The 13,498-nt window shown below is 43.5% G+C and overlaps 1 protein-coding gene across 2 annotated transcripts in view; it reads right to left on the bottom strand.

Annotated features, from left to right (window-relative positions):
* The window catches only part of PIK3CB (phosphatidylinositol-4,5-bisphosphate 3-kinase catalytic subunit beta), a 134,175-nt gene that overhangs the window by 76,088 nt on the left and 44,589 nt on the right, over positions 1-13,498 (bottom strand). For both annotated transcript variants that reach the window (XM_006158178.3, XM_027775577.1), the window contains exon 4: positions 7,620-7,843. In XM_006158178.3, the coding sequence (XP_006158240.1) occupies positions 7,620-7,843 (224 nt within the window). The remainder of the gene's footprint in view (positions 1-7,619; positions 7,844-13,498) is intronic.

Raw genomic sequence — 13,498 nt, 5'->3', positions numbered from 1 at the left:
CCCCTCAAAAAAAGAAAAAAAAAAAAAAAAAAGAAAAGAAAAGAAATCATTTTAATTTAATAGTAAAATTAAACGCACACACGTGGCTGGCAGCTAGTATATGAAGTAGCATAAACCTACATGGTAAGTCCAAGCTCCTTAACACATCATAAAGTGACTTTACAACCCTCTTCCTCCTTCACGCATAAACCCTTCAAAATACAAACCAGGACACACTCAGTACCAGACAGAAATCATGGGAAGCAGAGCCTGGCTTGGAAAATGGCAGAGTCGATAGAGAATACAGCAAATGTAGTTCACAGGTTTCAAGAATTAAGAGTACGTTGAAAATGAGTAAAGTACAGATAGATCTGACCAAGAATCCAGGAGTACTTCAAGGAAGAAAACACGACAGCGAAATTTTAAATTCGATGGAAACGCAAATTTAGCAAGACTTCAAAGATGGACAGTATTGAGTATTAGTGAAGATGTGGGCAATCTCCGAACTGGTAGGAATGTGAACGAATCTATCAGCTGAGGAACTGTTCGCCTACGTTTAAAGCGATTACACACATACACCCGTGACTCTGATTCTCTCCGGGTCCGTATGAGCAGAAGACATGACGAGCAGCACTGCTCCACGCAGCCGCAGGACTGGACGTGTTATGCGGTGCATGCGTGGTCTGTGGGGGGGATAGACCATCGCGATACAGCCATACAACCATGTCACGTATACACACAGATACATTCATGTTATATACTCATGTCTATGCAAATATGACAAAGGAGGAATCATGAACACTGAGCAGACCTTGAGGACAGAAAGCAAGCCAGACAGAGGAAGCAGAACAGAGAATGAGGGGCCAGACGGTGCAGCAGCGGAAACGCAATGGACCTGCATGGGAACATCCCAGATTCGTGGCCCGGAGCCTCCCTGTCCGCCGAGGATGCACGTGTGCAAGCCCACGACTCGGGCTGGCTGCTACGGGGCTTGTGGCATAAAACCCTGTTGGTACCGGTCTCTCTCGCCAGCTCTCTCATGGAATGCATGAATGAATGAATGAACAAATAAACTACCTTTTTAAAAAACAAGAATGAAAAGATAAGCCACGTATTGAGAGAATATTGTTTGCAGAATGTATTAATGAGAAACACATCAGTAAGAAAAACACAGCCCAATTTTGGAGAGAGACAAAAAAGAAATTAAACACACACAGAAAAATGCTTTTCTGGGTCTATGAAAAGAGCATTACCCTCATCAGTTATAAGGGGGTGTCATCAGCCGGACAATGACCATAACACATTTCTGTAAAAGAGCTGTACACCGTGCTAAGGCTGCAGAACGGTCCCTTCTCTAATTCCCTGAACATGAATGAACCCTGAAGAACTGCTGCCTGGACCGACAGTCAGAATCCAACTTCACTCTTCTCCCCTGTATTTTAAGCAGTTCTTCAAATCCTCTTCAAGACTTTACAAATTACTACAACTTTGATAAGATTGTAATTCGACGTGGCAACCAGTCTGAACTGGATTAGTCAATGCTTACACAGAGACTGCAGTGGACACTGAGCACGTGGGCAGCCAGATACGCCTGTTTCCTGTTTCGCAGGAAGAGACCAGACCCAGCTCATGAGGGACTATGACCTGGATGGTGACAGCAGGGTCATTCAGATCTGACAGTTTCCAGAGTACCCGACCACGGACTGTAATCACCACCACCTTCTACTTCCTCGACAGCCCTTCCTACTTAGAGAACTGTCTTATGTTACAAGTGTCCCTGGAACCAGCAGTTAGCATAATGGTTATGTTGCTGGACTCCCACGTAGTTGACCGTGGTTCAAGTCCCGGACCCGGTGGCTTAAACTCACGCCAGGCATGTGTGTGTGCGTGCCCAAGATCCCGAGAGGAGAATGGAGAAGGGATTGAGGCGTGGCCATCCCCCCTGCGGGGGTGATTTCTCGCTTTCTGTCTCTCTGTCTCTCTCTTGTCTTTCTGGTGAGCGCCCTATAACAAAAACCTCTTAAAAAAAAAATTACAAGTGTCCCTGCCTTTCGTGACAGACTCACGTTTCTCAACTTCTGATGAGGTGATGCTGCAATAAACCCACTGTAATGTGAAAATACTGTTAAGTCAAAAATGCACTTATTAAACCGACTTCATCAAATGTTACCATTCAGCCTCGCCTACCTTAAACACGCTCTGAACACTGAACATGAGCTCACAGTTGTGCAAAACCATCGAACATAAAGCCTCTCTTATAATAAAGTATTGAATATCTCATGTAATTTTTTGAATATTAAACCGAAAGCAAAAAACAGCAGATGATGAAATGGTTATGTCGCTGGATTCTCACAGGGTCAACTGCGCGCGGTTCAAGTCCTAGACACGGAGGACTGAAACTCATGCCGAGCACATGTGCGTGTGTGCCCAAAATCCCAGGAGGAGGCTGGAGGAGAAGGGATTATGGCATAGCCATCCCCCCCCGGAGGGGGGGTGATTTCTTACTTCCTCTTTATGACTCTCCGGTGAGCACATGTGTCCTATAGCAAAAAATCTCTCTTAAAAAAAAAAGAAAGAAAGAAAAGAAACACTAGTACTGGTACAAAAACTGTGATTCTTAAGTTGAAAATAATGCATCTAAGGGCCAGCAGGGGGCGTGGTGGTTAAGGTGCTGGACTCCTACATGGCTGACCACTGTTCGAGTCTCAGACTTGGTGGCTTGCTCTCTCACTTTGTCTCTCTCCTTCTCTCGTCAAATTAAAAAATAATATTACAAATAAAATTAAATAAATATTTTTTAAAATGCATCTGTGAGTTGATCCCTGGAACTGTAACATAAGAGACCTGAGACACGATAGGCTCCCGACTGTATTTATCTCACTTCTGAAGAGCCATGTTTTACGGCTGGCAGAATACTGACTATGTGGTCATCTAAAATGTCTGCTGTCGATCACAGAGACTGATGGCTCGTTTCCCGCCCAATCTGAGACGACCACTTTTAACCTAATGGACACGTCTCTAACCCGCCTTTCCAGGTAACTCCTCCCACAGACCAGCGCGGGTCATTAGCAGCTGACACCAAATAAAAGGTCAAATGAGAATTTCGCAGTAATGAGAGGGGAAGAGCAAGCATGTTTGAAGGAGCAGGCTGCCAGCTCTATTTTATTCTGCGATTACGTCATTCTTACCTTTTCTGGCGGTAATGTGTTTACTCAGTCATAAAACACATCTTGGTTCTAGATTGTTAAAAATGCCCTTACCTGGGGGCCAGCGTGGAGCACAGCAGTTAAGGTGGCTGGATCCCACGTGGTCGACCAAGAAGCTGAGTCCTAGACCCAGTGGCTTGAAACACACGCAGAGCGTGTACGTGGTGCCCAAATCCCAAAAGGAAAAGGGAGGAGAAGGGACTGTGGCCTGGCCATCCCCCCAGGATGTCTTTTCTCATTTCCCTCTCTATCTGTCTCTTCCTCTCTCTCTCTCCAATCAGCATACATGCCCTATGTCAAATTAAACAAAGATTTTTTTTTTTAAAAAAAAAAGCCACCCAGAAAAATGTCCTTACTTGGCTAAACAAATTCTATAAATTCTTTCGTAACTTCACAAAATTCTTCAACACCTTAAAATTTTAATTACCTATACAATTCAAAAATCTAGGAACTTTTCGGTTAGCCCTTGAGAAAACGTTTTTTTTTTCCAGGAGAATAGGAGACTAGGGAGAGGCAATGGTAGCTGCATTTCATTATCTGGGTATCTGGACTTCAGAACGAAGAGAGTTTCACTCGGAAACTTACCCAAAACAGAAAACCAAGCCAAGAAGGGTAGAAACATTAATTGTAGGGCCCAGAAAGTGGTGCAGTAGTCGACACGCTAGACTCCCACATGACCAAAAACAGTTCGAGTCTGGTATCCGGCAGCCTGAAAACCACTCCAAGTATGTGTGCGAATGTGCCCAAAACCCCGAGGAAAATAGAAAAAAGAAAGTTCATCGTATCCTTGCCCACCGTAAACACACTTCTTTAGGAGGCAGATCGCGCCCAGCACTGACACACAGCACACGGAATACACACACTATCAGAGACGGCAGAAGGGATTTATTATATATACAAAGATTCTGACTACATCATCTCTAGCCTCCTTTCAACCTTAAATTCTATGACTTCTTGGAATCCAGCAAGACTTTACAATGTCTCCATCTTTCTAAATTCAAAACACTTTCTTTCACGTATACTTTGTTGCAAGAATGCTTATATTAAAATTTACATATCCATGGGCCAGCAGGCCGGTGGCTGGACTCCCACATGGCTGATCATGGTTCAGCAACTTGAGAATCACGCCAGGCACGCATGTGTGCATGCCCAAAATCTGGAGAGCAGAATGAAGGGGAAGGGGCTGTCGCGTGGCTATCCCCCCTGGGGGTTGATTTCTCATCTTCCCTCTCTGTTTCTCTCCAGCACATATCCTATGACAAAAATCTAAAAATTCGTCTCTCCAGGAGAGATTTGACCCACCTGTAATGAAATTTGGCATGACCTAGATAGGTAAATTATCCACAGCCAGTGTTTCCAAGTTGAATTCTGATTACCTTTTAATAGAAAAGGTCTCTATTCACCTCATTCAAACTTGTAGGATACCCTAACTAGCATTTTTTAAAGAGATTTTTGCTATAGGACACAAGCACTCACTGGAGAGAGAGAGAGAGAGAGAGAAAGTGAGAATTCCCCAGAGAAGTGGCCATACCTCAATTCCTTTGCCTCCATTTTCTTCTTCGGATTTTGGGCGTGCACGTGCACACACACATACACACACACACACACACAGACCCTGGCGTGAGTTTCAAGCCACTGGGACTCTTAACAGCAGCTAGCCATGTAAGAGTCCAGTGCTATAACCACCATGCCACCTGCTGGTCCCCCCTATATTTTAAATTTAAATTTTATTTGAAATTAGATCATGACATTTTATAATACTCAACCTTGCTTAAATACATACATATTTGAATGCCAAAGGGCACCTGCACTCACCAGACAGACGGAGACAGAGAGAAAGAGAAAGCATCCCCTCTGGGGCAGGGCCACGCCTCAGTGCCTTCTGTCCTAGTTCATCCTGTCTGGGTCTGGGCATGCACGCACAAGCACCCAACATGTTTTTCAAGCCACTGAGGCTGAGACTCAAACCAGGCTTGGCCATGTGGGATCCAGCTTCCTTAATTACTAGGCCATGAGGTCGGTCCTACGTCGTGGCTTACATAGAGTTTCGGTCTCAACCCATCTCAAGACAGAATGACTGTGTTCTTTCCTAGACGAGCTATTTTGCTGAGGGAAAACGCTTGAGACAAGATCCTTTACTTCACACCCACCCTAACAAATACTTACTAACGTGTCTAGAAGGCAGCAAAACTGGGAAAAATCAAAGATATGTGGATGAACCCTGGTTCTACCACTAATCAGCTATAACTCTTGGAACAAATCAGCAAACTTCTTTCCTTATTAGTCTCTTACTACAAAATGGTAAACAAACAAACAAACAAAACCGCAACACTTGGCTTTTTTCCCAGTTCTGGGACTTGAAGAATGAAGGAAAGTACCTTGCATCCTCCCTGGTACAGCCAGAAAGCCAGGGTTACAGGGCAGCTCCTGGGGTAGCTGTCTTTGCTGTCGGTATCAGAGCAATTCAGAACAAAAGCCTTCAATTCATGCCTTGATCTAAGGCCAGACCCGAGAGGGCGGAATGACCATACTTGACAGGAAGGCAGTAGCGTAATTTAGTCTGAGTAACTGCTGTAAATATTTACATATGGATATTTACATATAAATTAGGCCCATCATAATCCTCTATTCCATACACTTGTTTCCTGTATTTACAGACTGTGGATGTAAGAATACGGAAACAGGATTCTTTTAATCAGGACTTTCCTTTTCTTTCTTTTTTTTTTTTTTGGTCATGGAGTGTGAAGGATCAGTAGGAAGTAGAGACAGAGAGATACAGAGCTAGAGAAGTGAGAACTCGTCTCCCCGAGGGAGGGTCATGCCACAATTCCTTCTCCATCTGCTCCCAGGATACTGGGCGTGCGTGCACACGTCTCCAGCATAATTTTCAAGCTCCTAAGTCCGGGACTCAAACTGCAGTTTGCCACGTGGGTGTCCAGTATCTTAACCACCACGCCACCTGGTGGCCCTAGGCCTTTAGTGTCCATGTACAAAGAATAAAAAGAAAAACTCACAGGAAAAAATTATTTGCAGTAAAGAACACGAAACCAGGGCCAGCTGCTGGCGTGGAGATTAAAGGATTGGATCCCAGATGGATGACGGAGTGGTTTGACTCCCGGATCCAGCAGCCTGAAAAGCACATTGGGTATTTGTGCGTGTACACCGAGAATCCCGAGAGGAGCCTGGAGGAGGTGGGACAGCACAGCGGCTCTCCTCCCCCCAGGCAGGGGGTGGTGGGGACAGGCATGTGTCATTTCTCACTTTCCTTTCTTTGTCTCTCTCATCTCCCTCTGGTGAGTGTAAGTGCACTACAGCAAAAACTAGAGGAAGAAAAAAAAAAGAAAGGAAGAAAGGAAGAAAGAAAATGAACATTAAACCAGGGCTTGGGAAACTTTTTCTGTGAAGGAGTAAACATGGGTCTCTGTTAGACGTTTTTTTCCCTGGCTTCTTACCTTAAACATCCCTTTATAATGCTTTCAGTTTTATTTTTTAATCCCTTCCAATTAAATAGTACATTTTGCTGGCACTGTTCTAAATTATCATTCCTCTGCATCGAGAAATCACATATGGGGCCGGCAGATGATGAAGTGGTTGAGGCACTGGATTCCTACATGGCCAACTGGTTCAGGTCCCAGACCTGGCAGCTTGTTTTCTCACTTTCCCTCTCTCTGGTGAGTACACAGGCCTTATAGTAAATTAAAATAATAAGTAAAATTAAATACTTCTATTAAAAAAAAAACAAACCTCATATATTTACAAAGCAAGCCAGTTTAGACTGTTACAAATAACTGTAAACATTAGGTCACTGGAAAAGCCATGACATTATTTTTCTATACGAAAATGCGTCAGAATGGGCTGGCAGGTGACATGGTGGTTAAAGTGCTGGACTCCCACACGGCTGATCACAGTTCAAGTCCTGGATCTGGCAGCTTGCTTTCTCACTTTTCTCCTCTCTCTGTGTCTTTGTCTGATAAAATTTAAAAATAAGAAAATAATAATAGTAATGATGATAATAAATAAAATTAAATAAACGATTCTTAAAAAAAAAAATACATGGGGGGTGGCGTGGTGGTGAAGGGTGTTGGACTCTCACATGGCAGACTGCAGTTTGAGTCCCAGACCTGGCAGCTTGCTTTCTCACTTTCCCTCTCTCTGTCCCTCTCTGGTCAAATTAAAATAAATAAATACAGTCAAATAAAATAATTCTGAAAAAAAAATAAAACAAATCGGAAAGTCACGATACATTTTTGCATAGAAAAATAGGAAAATAGACCAAGGCTTTTCCGACGACCCACCATTTCCACCTTAAATCTATAACGATTCTTAGCAATAGCGTTTACAAGGCAAATGAAAGATACATCTAAGACTAGAGTTGCAGTCGGGTAAAAATAATAGTTCTATTACAAAACATTTCTTTAACAGATGAAATGCTACCTGACTATTTTCAAAATGAACAGCCACGATGAGCTTCCCTCCATAAAGTTTATCTTCTAAGTTTTCAAGGACAGACGGCTCATGCTCGGGTGGGTATGTCTGCTTCAGCCAGTCCATCCAAGACAATCCAACCAGCGACTGAATCTTTTCCTCGCTGAATTTGCGCATTTTCCTTCGAAATTCATTCACTTCTGGATCCTTCAAGGCATCAAATTCATGCAGACCTAAACACAGTTTGTAAAGGTGTCATTTTCATTAGATAACAATGAAATATATACGAATATATTCAACAAAAACTAACTTGGCTGTACGGCTTCTATTAAACCTAGGCAGAAAAAGATAAAGATTCAAGCAATAAGCTAGATAAAATAATAAATCTCATGGGTAGAAGACAAATATACAATCAGATGTCTAACAAAATAAACTCAACACCTTATACGAAATGTAGTTTGGTTGCCAGTTTTAAAATCACTGAAATTCACAATATACATTTTAAAACTACATATAAAAGATTGACAGTTTCTATTTTCAAATGAACTAAATAACATTTAAAATATCTGAGAGAGGTCAGCAGAGTATGGTGGTTAAGGTACTAGACTCTCACATGGCCAACCCCAGTTTGAGTCCTGGACCTGGAGGTTTGCTTTTTCCATTCTCTCTCTCTCTGTCTCTGTCTGTCTATCTGGTGAGTGTATGTGCCCTATAGGAAATTTTAAAATAATGATAATTATAAAGAGCATTAATGAAATAATTCTTTTTAAAAAAATCTAAGAAAGGCTAACAACCTGAAAACTTCCAATAACGTATAAGAAACCTTATACTGAAATTACTATTTAACATAAAAATTAGTAAACCACAGGGGTGTGTGGGAGTAGGGAGGGAAGTGGATGGGAGATCTCTGTACCTTCTTTGCAATCTTGCTGTGAACCTAAAACTGCTATTAAAAAAAAAAGAAAGAAAATAAAAAGAAAAACAAAATAAAAGCAGGGCCAGCCTATGGCCTATGGTTAGGAGAGCCCCACCTGTCGTAGTTGCCCATGGCTCAAAGGGTGGCCCCAGTGGCTGGAAACACACACTGGGTGCAGGTCTGTACACGTGCAGAGTCACAACGGGATGGAGAAGCAGAGAACAAACTGGCGTGACCTTGGCCCGCCGAGGGTACCTTCTCCCTACCCCGTTCCCTCTCTCTGAAGAGCACACACGTCTCTGGCAATTAAAAAAACTAAATGAAGGGGCCACAGGTGGCGGAGCAGTTATGTCACTGGACTCCCACATGGCCAATGGCTGTGGTCACTGTGCAAGTCCCAGACCCTGTGGCTTGAGAATCATGCTGGGTACATGTATGTGTGTGCATGCCCAAGATCTGGGCAGGAGAATGGAGAAGGGATTGTGGGATGGCCAACCTGGGAAAGTGACTTCTCACTTTCCCTTTCACTGTCTCTGTCTCTCTCCTTCTCTCCAGTGAGCGCATGCATGCTTAAGGGAAAACCTCTAAGAAACAAACAAACAAACAAACACTAAATGAAATCAAAACAAAAATTCCCATAAAGATAAAATGGTTCCTAGTGAGTGTTTGTTTTTTTGGAGTGATTTTTGCTGTAGAGCACATGTACTCACCAGAGACAGAGAGACAGAAGGTGAGAAATCACCCCCCGGGGGGGGATGGCCACACCACAATCCCTTCTCCTCCAGTCTCTTCTCGGGATCTTGGCCACGCACGCACACATGCCCAGTCTGAGTTTTAAGTCACCGGGTCCAGGACTTAAACTGTGGTCAACTACATGGGAGTTTAGTGACATAGCCATTACACCAACTGCTGGTCCCCCCTAGTGTATTTTCTTAAAAAATTATTTTACTGGGAACAGCAGGTGGCGTGGTAGTTAAGGAGCTGAACACTCACACATGGTTGACCATGGTTTGAGTTCATGACCCAGTGCTTGCTTTCTCACTTTCCTTCTCTCTCTCTCTGGTCAAATGAAAATAAATAAATGAGTTAATAAAATTAAATAAGTCTCTAAAAAATAATTATTTTATTTAACTTTATTATTATTATTTCAATTTGACTACAAAGACAGAGAAGAGTGAGAGAGACAGGGAAAGTGAGAAAGCAAGCTCTCAGGTCTGGGACTCAATGGTCCATCTGCAAGTCCACTGCCTTAACCACCACGTCATCCGCTGGCCCTCTGGTGTATTATTTTAACACCAGAGGAGAAGTGTACTGCCCTGAAAGAGAGAGAAAGACACAGAGAAAGGGGGGAGGAAGAAGGCACCCCCTCTAGGCCGTGGTCACACCACAATCCCTTCCCCTCTTTTTCTCCGCCCTGTTGGGATTGGGGCATACACGCACAAGGGTCTGGTGTGCTTTTCATGTTACAGACGGGATTCAAACTGGTCAGTCATGTGGGATCCAATTCCCTTAATCACTAGGTATAAGGTCAGCTCATTCTTTTTGTAATTCAAATTTGCCATGAAAACATGGCAGATTATGTAAATTCATTATTCTCATTTTTTAAAATTTAACTTTATTGTATTTATTTTTCATTTGACCAGAGAGGGACAGAGAGAGAGAGCAAGTCTCCAGGTCTGGGACTCAAGCAGTGGTGGGCCATGTGGGCTGCCAGCACCCTTTGCCACCATGCCACCTGCTGGCCCCAAATGATGGTTATTCTACTAAATAATTCTAAAACTCTAAAACAAAGGATCAATATACGTGCATTTAACACATGCAGTAACTGTTACCTATCACGTGGGAAACAGTTTAAAGTTTCATAATACGCTGCAAGGGAAGAGGTAGAGAAATGGCCATCTCACCCATTTTTAATGTGAGACGAAATTGATAGGAACTCTTGGAAGGCGGTTGGCCAATATTTATTCGAAATTTTGGGGAACCAGCAGTGAGCATAATGGCTATGTCACTGGACTCCCACGTAGTCGACCGCAGTTCGCATCCTAGACCCGGTGGCTTAAAACTCAGGCCAGGTGCGTGTGCGTGCGTGCCCAAGATCCCGAGAGGAGAATGGAGGAGAAGGGACTGCGGCATGACCATCCCCCCTGGGGGGTGATTTCTCGCTTTCTGTCTCTCTTTCTCTCTCTGTCTGGCGAGCGCACGTGCCCTATAGCGAAAAATCTATCCAAAAAAGAAAAGAAATTTTGGGACCAGCAGGTGGCATGGCGATTAAGGTGTTGGACACTCCCACATGGCCAATCATGGTTCAAGTCCCAGACCTGGTGGCTTGCTTTCTCTCTCTTCTCTGCCCCGCCCCCCCGGGTGAGTGCATGTACCTTATAGCAAATTTAAAAAGTAGTAACATGGGGCTGGCAGGTGGCATGATGGGTAAGGTGCTGGACTTCCACATGCCTAACTGTGGCTTGATTCCCATACCTGGTGACTTACTTACTTACTTTCCCTCTGTACCTGTTCAAATTTCAAAAATGATAAAATAAAATAATTTTTAAAAATTAATAATAATGGGGACCAGCAGGTGGTGTGGTGGTTAAGGTGCTGGACACTCCCACATGGCCAACCGCGGGTCGAGTACTGGACCTGGTGACTTGCTTTCTCACTTTCCCTCTCTTTCTCTGTGTATCTCTCTCTGGTCAAATAAATAATAATAATAATAAATAAAATTAAAGAAGTAATTTTTAAAGTAATAAAAATAAATTTTAAAAATATACATTTGTTTTAGGACCAGCAGTTAGTGTAATGGCTCTGTCACTGGACTCCCACGTAGTCGACCACAGTTTAAATCCTGGACTAGGTGGCTTAAACTTAGGCCAGGCACGTGTGCATGCGTGCCCAAGATCCCGAGAGGAGAATGGAGAAGAAGGGATTGTGGCGTGGCCATCCCCCCTGGGGGGTGATTTCTCACTTTCTGTCTCTCTGTCTCTCTCTGTCATTCTGGCGAGCACACGCGCCTATAGAAAAAACGTCTTAAAAAAAAAAAAGACCCCGCTTTTCATTGCACAACACGTAGCCTGGATGGCTCTGCGTGCTCTGAGGCTGCTATCTGTCTGATCTCGCCAACTTCTCCTAGCTATTCCTTTGACCCAGTCACAGTAATTTCTAGTACTCTTTGATTCAAGCTATCCTTCACACATGACATTTCCTCTTTTTATCCTTCCTCAACTCTTGACCTGCAAAATTCCTGGTTGTGTGTCCTCTAAGAGGCTATCCCTCATTCAACCACTTGATTTTTTAAAAAGAATTATTTAGGGTGCCAGCAGTTAGCGTAATGGCTATGTTGCTGGACTCCCACGTAGTCGACCACGGTTCACGTCCCGGACCCAGTGGCTTAAAACTCACGCCGGGCGTGTGTGCGTGCGTGCCCAAGATCCCGAGAGGAGGATGGAGGAGAAGGGATTGCGGCATGACCATCCCCCCTGGGGGGTGATTTCTCGCTTTCTGTCTCTCTGTCTGTCTCTGTCTGGCGAGCACACGCGCCCTATAGCGAAAACCTCTCCCAAAAAAAGAGAAAGAAGTATTTAATTTTATTTATTATCATTATTATTATATTTGTATTTGATCACAGAGAGAGAGAGATGGAGAGATAGAGAGAGGGAGAAAGAGAAAACAAGCCGATGAGACTCAAACTGTGGTTGGCCACAGGGGAGTGCAGCAACTGGACCACAATGCGACCTGCCAGCCCCTCACCTACTTGATGTAAGGTAATTCACCACGCCCCCATTTGTTTTTACACTGCATTGTCCTCTAATTGCCAAATAATTACATATATTTTGGGGTACGATGGATGTCTATGCTGTGGAATGTTCAAATCAGGCTATTTAGTGCATCCGTCACAAAGATTTCTATTTTGTTTGTGGTGACAACATTTAAAATCCTCTCTCTTAAATTAAATACATTTTCATTAACTACAGTCACGGTGCTGTGCAGAAGGACACCAGAACTTAATACTCTGATTTAACCGAAAACTGCGTGCCCATTAACCAATGTCTCCCCTTTCTCCGTCCTTCCCAAACCCACCCCATCTCTGGAAACCATCACTCCACTCTAATTCCCTAAGTTCAACTATGACAGATTTCATATGTAAGCTTGATCATACTGTATTGGGCCAGCAGGTGGCGTGGTGAGTAAGGCACTGGGTTCCCACAGGCCTCACAGCGGTTTGAGTCCCAAACCGAGCAACTTGAAAAACCACAACAAAGAAATAAATTGTGTTTAAAAAAAAATATGTTTTTAATTCTCTGACCTACCTTAAAAAAGAAAGCAAGTAGCCCTCTCTGACTTACAGCAGTTCACACACTGCACTGTAACGGTCTACTCACTGCTTCGTACTCCCCACTGGAGCGCGAAATCAGGCAAAGACCACAAACCCAAGGTCACTGCGACGGTTTCAAGGATAAGCACTCAACATATGCAGGTGAGCTGTAACCATTACTTGGGGCAATAATTTTCAGCATATTCCAAGTCAGGGATCTGCTCACAAAACTGCTATAATTACATGAAAAAATACAATTTCTTTCATTCATCCCCAGATTCCCTGACTCCATATCTCTGAGAATCTTTTTATGTAATTAATGCAGTCTAAACTTGGAAGCCACCACAAAGATCGCTTAAAAGACATAAAACTTAATAAAAATAAGAACTTATATTAAGTCATTTAATTTTAAACCTAGTGAAATTCCTACATGCCTGATTATAAGCAATCTTGATACCAAATATTAAACTTTCCTTAAGACTACCGGGGAAGAGACTGTGGTCCAGCAGTAACAGCACTATGTAAGGCTGACCCGAGCGGGCAGGTCCTTGGTTCATGACCAGAGACTCTCCTGGACATGGCAGGTACACGTGTGCCCCGATGCAGAGCTGGCTAAGCTGGAGGTAGACTGTGTGGAGACTACGGGATGTGGCTGTCTCTTGG

The sequence above is a fragment of the Tupaia chinensis genome, unplaced genomic scaffold, assembly GCF_000334495.1.
Source record: "Tupaia chinensis unplaced genomic scaffold, TupChi_1.0 Scaffold000574_1, whole genome shotgun sequence".
Lineage (NCBI taxonomy): Eukaryota > Metazoa > Chordata > Mammalia > Scandentia > Tupaiidae > Tupaia > Tupaia belangeri.
The sequence above is the reverse complement of the archived record's forward strand: the minus strand, read 5'-3'. Positions and strand labels throughout refer to the sequence as shown.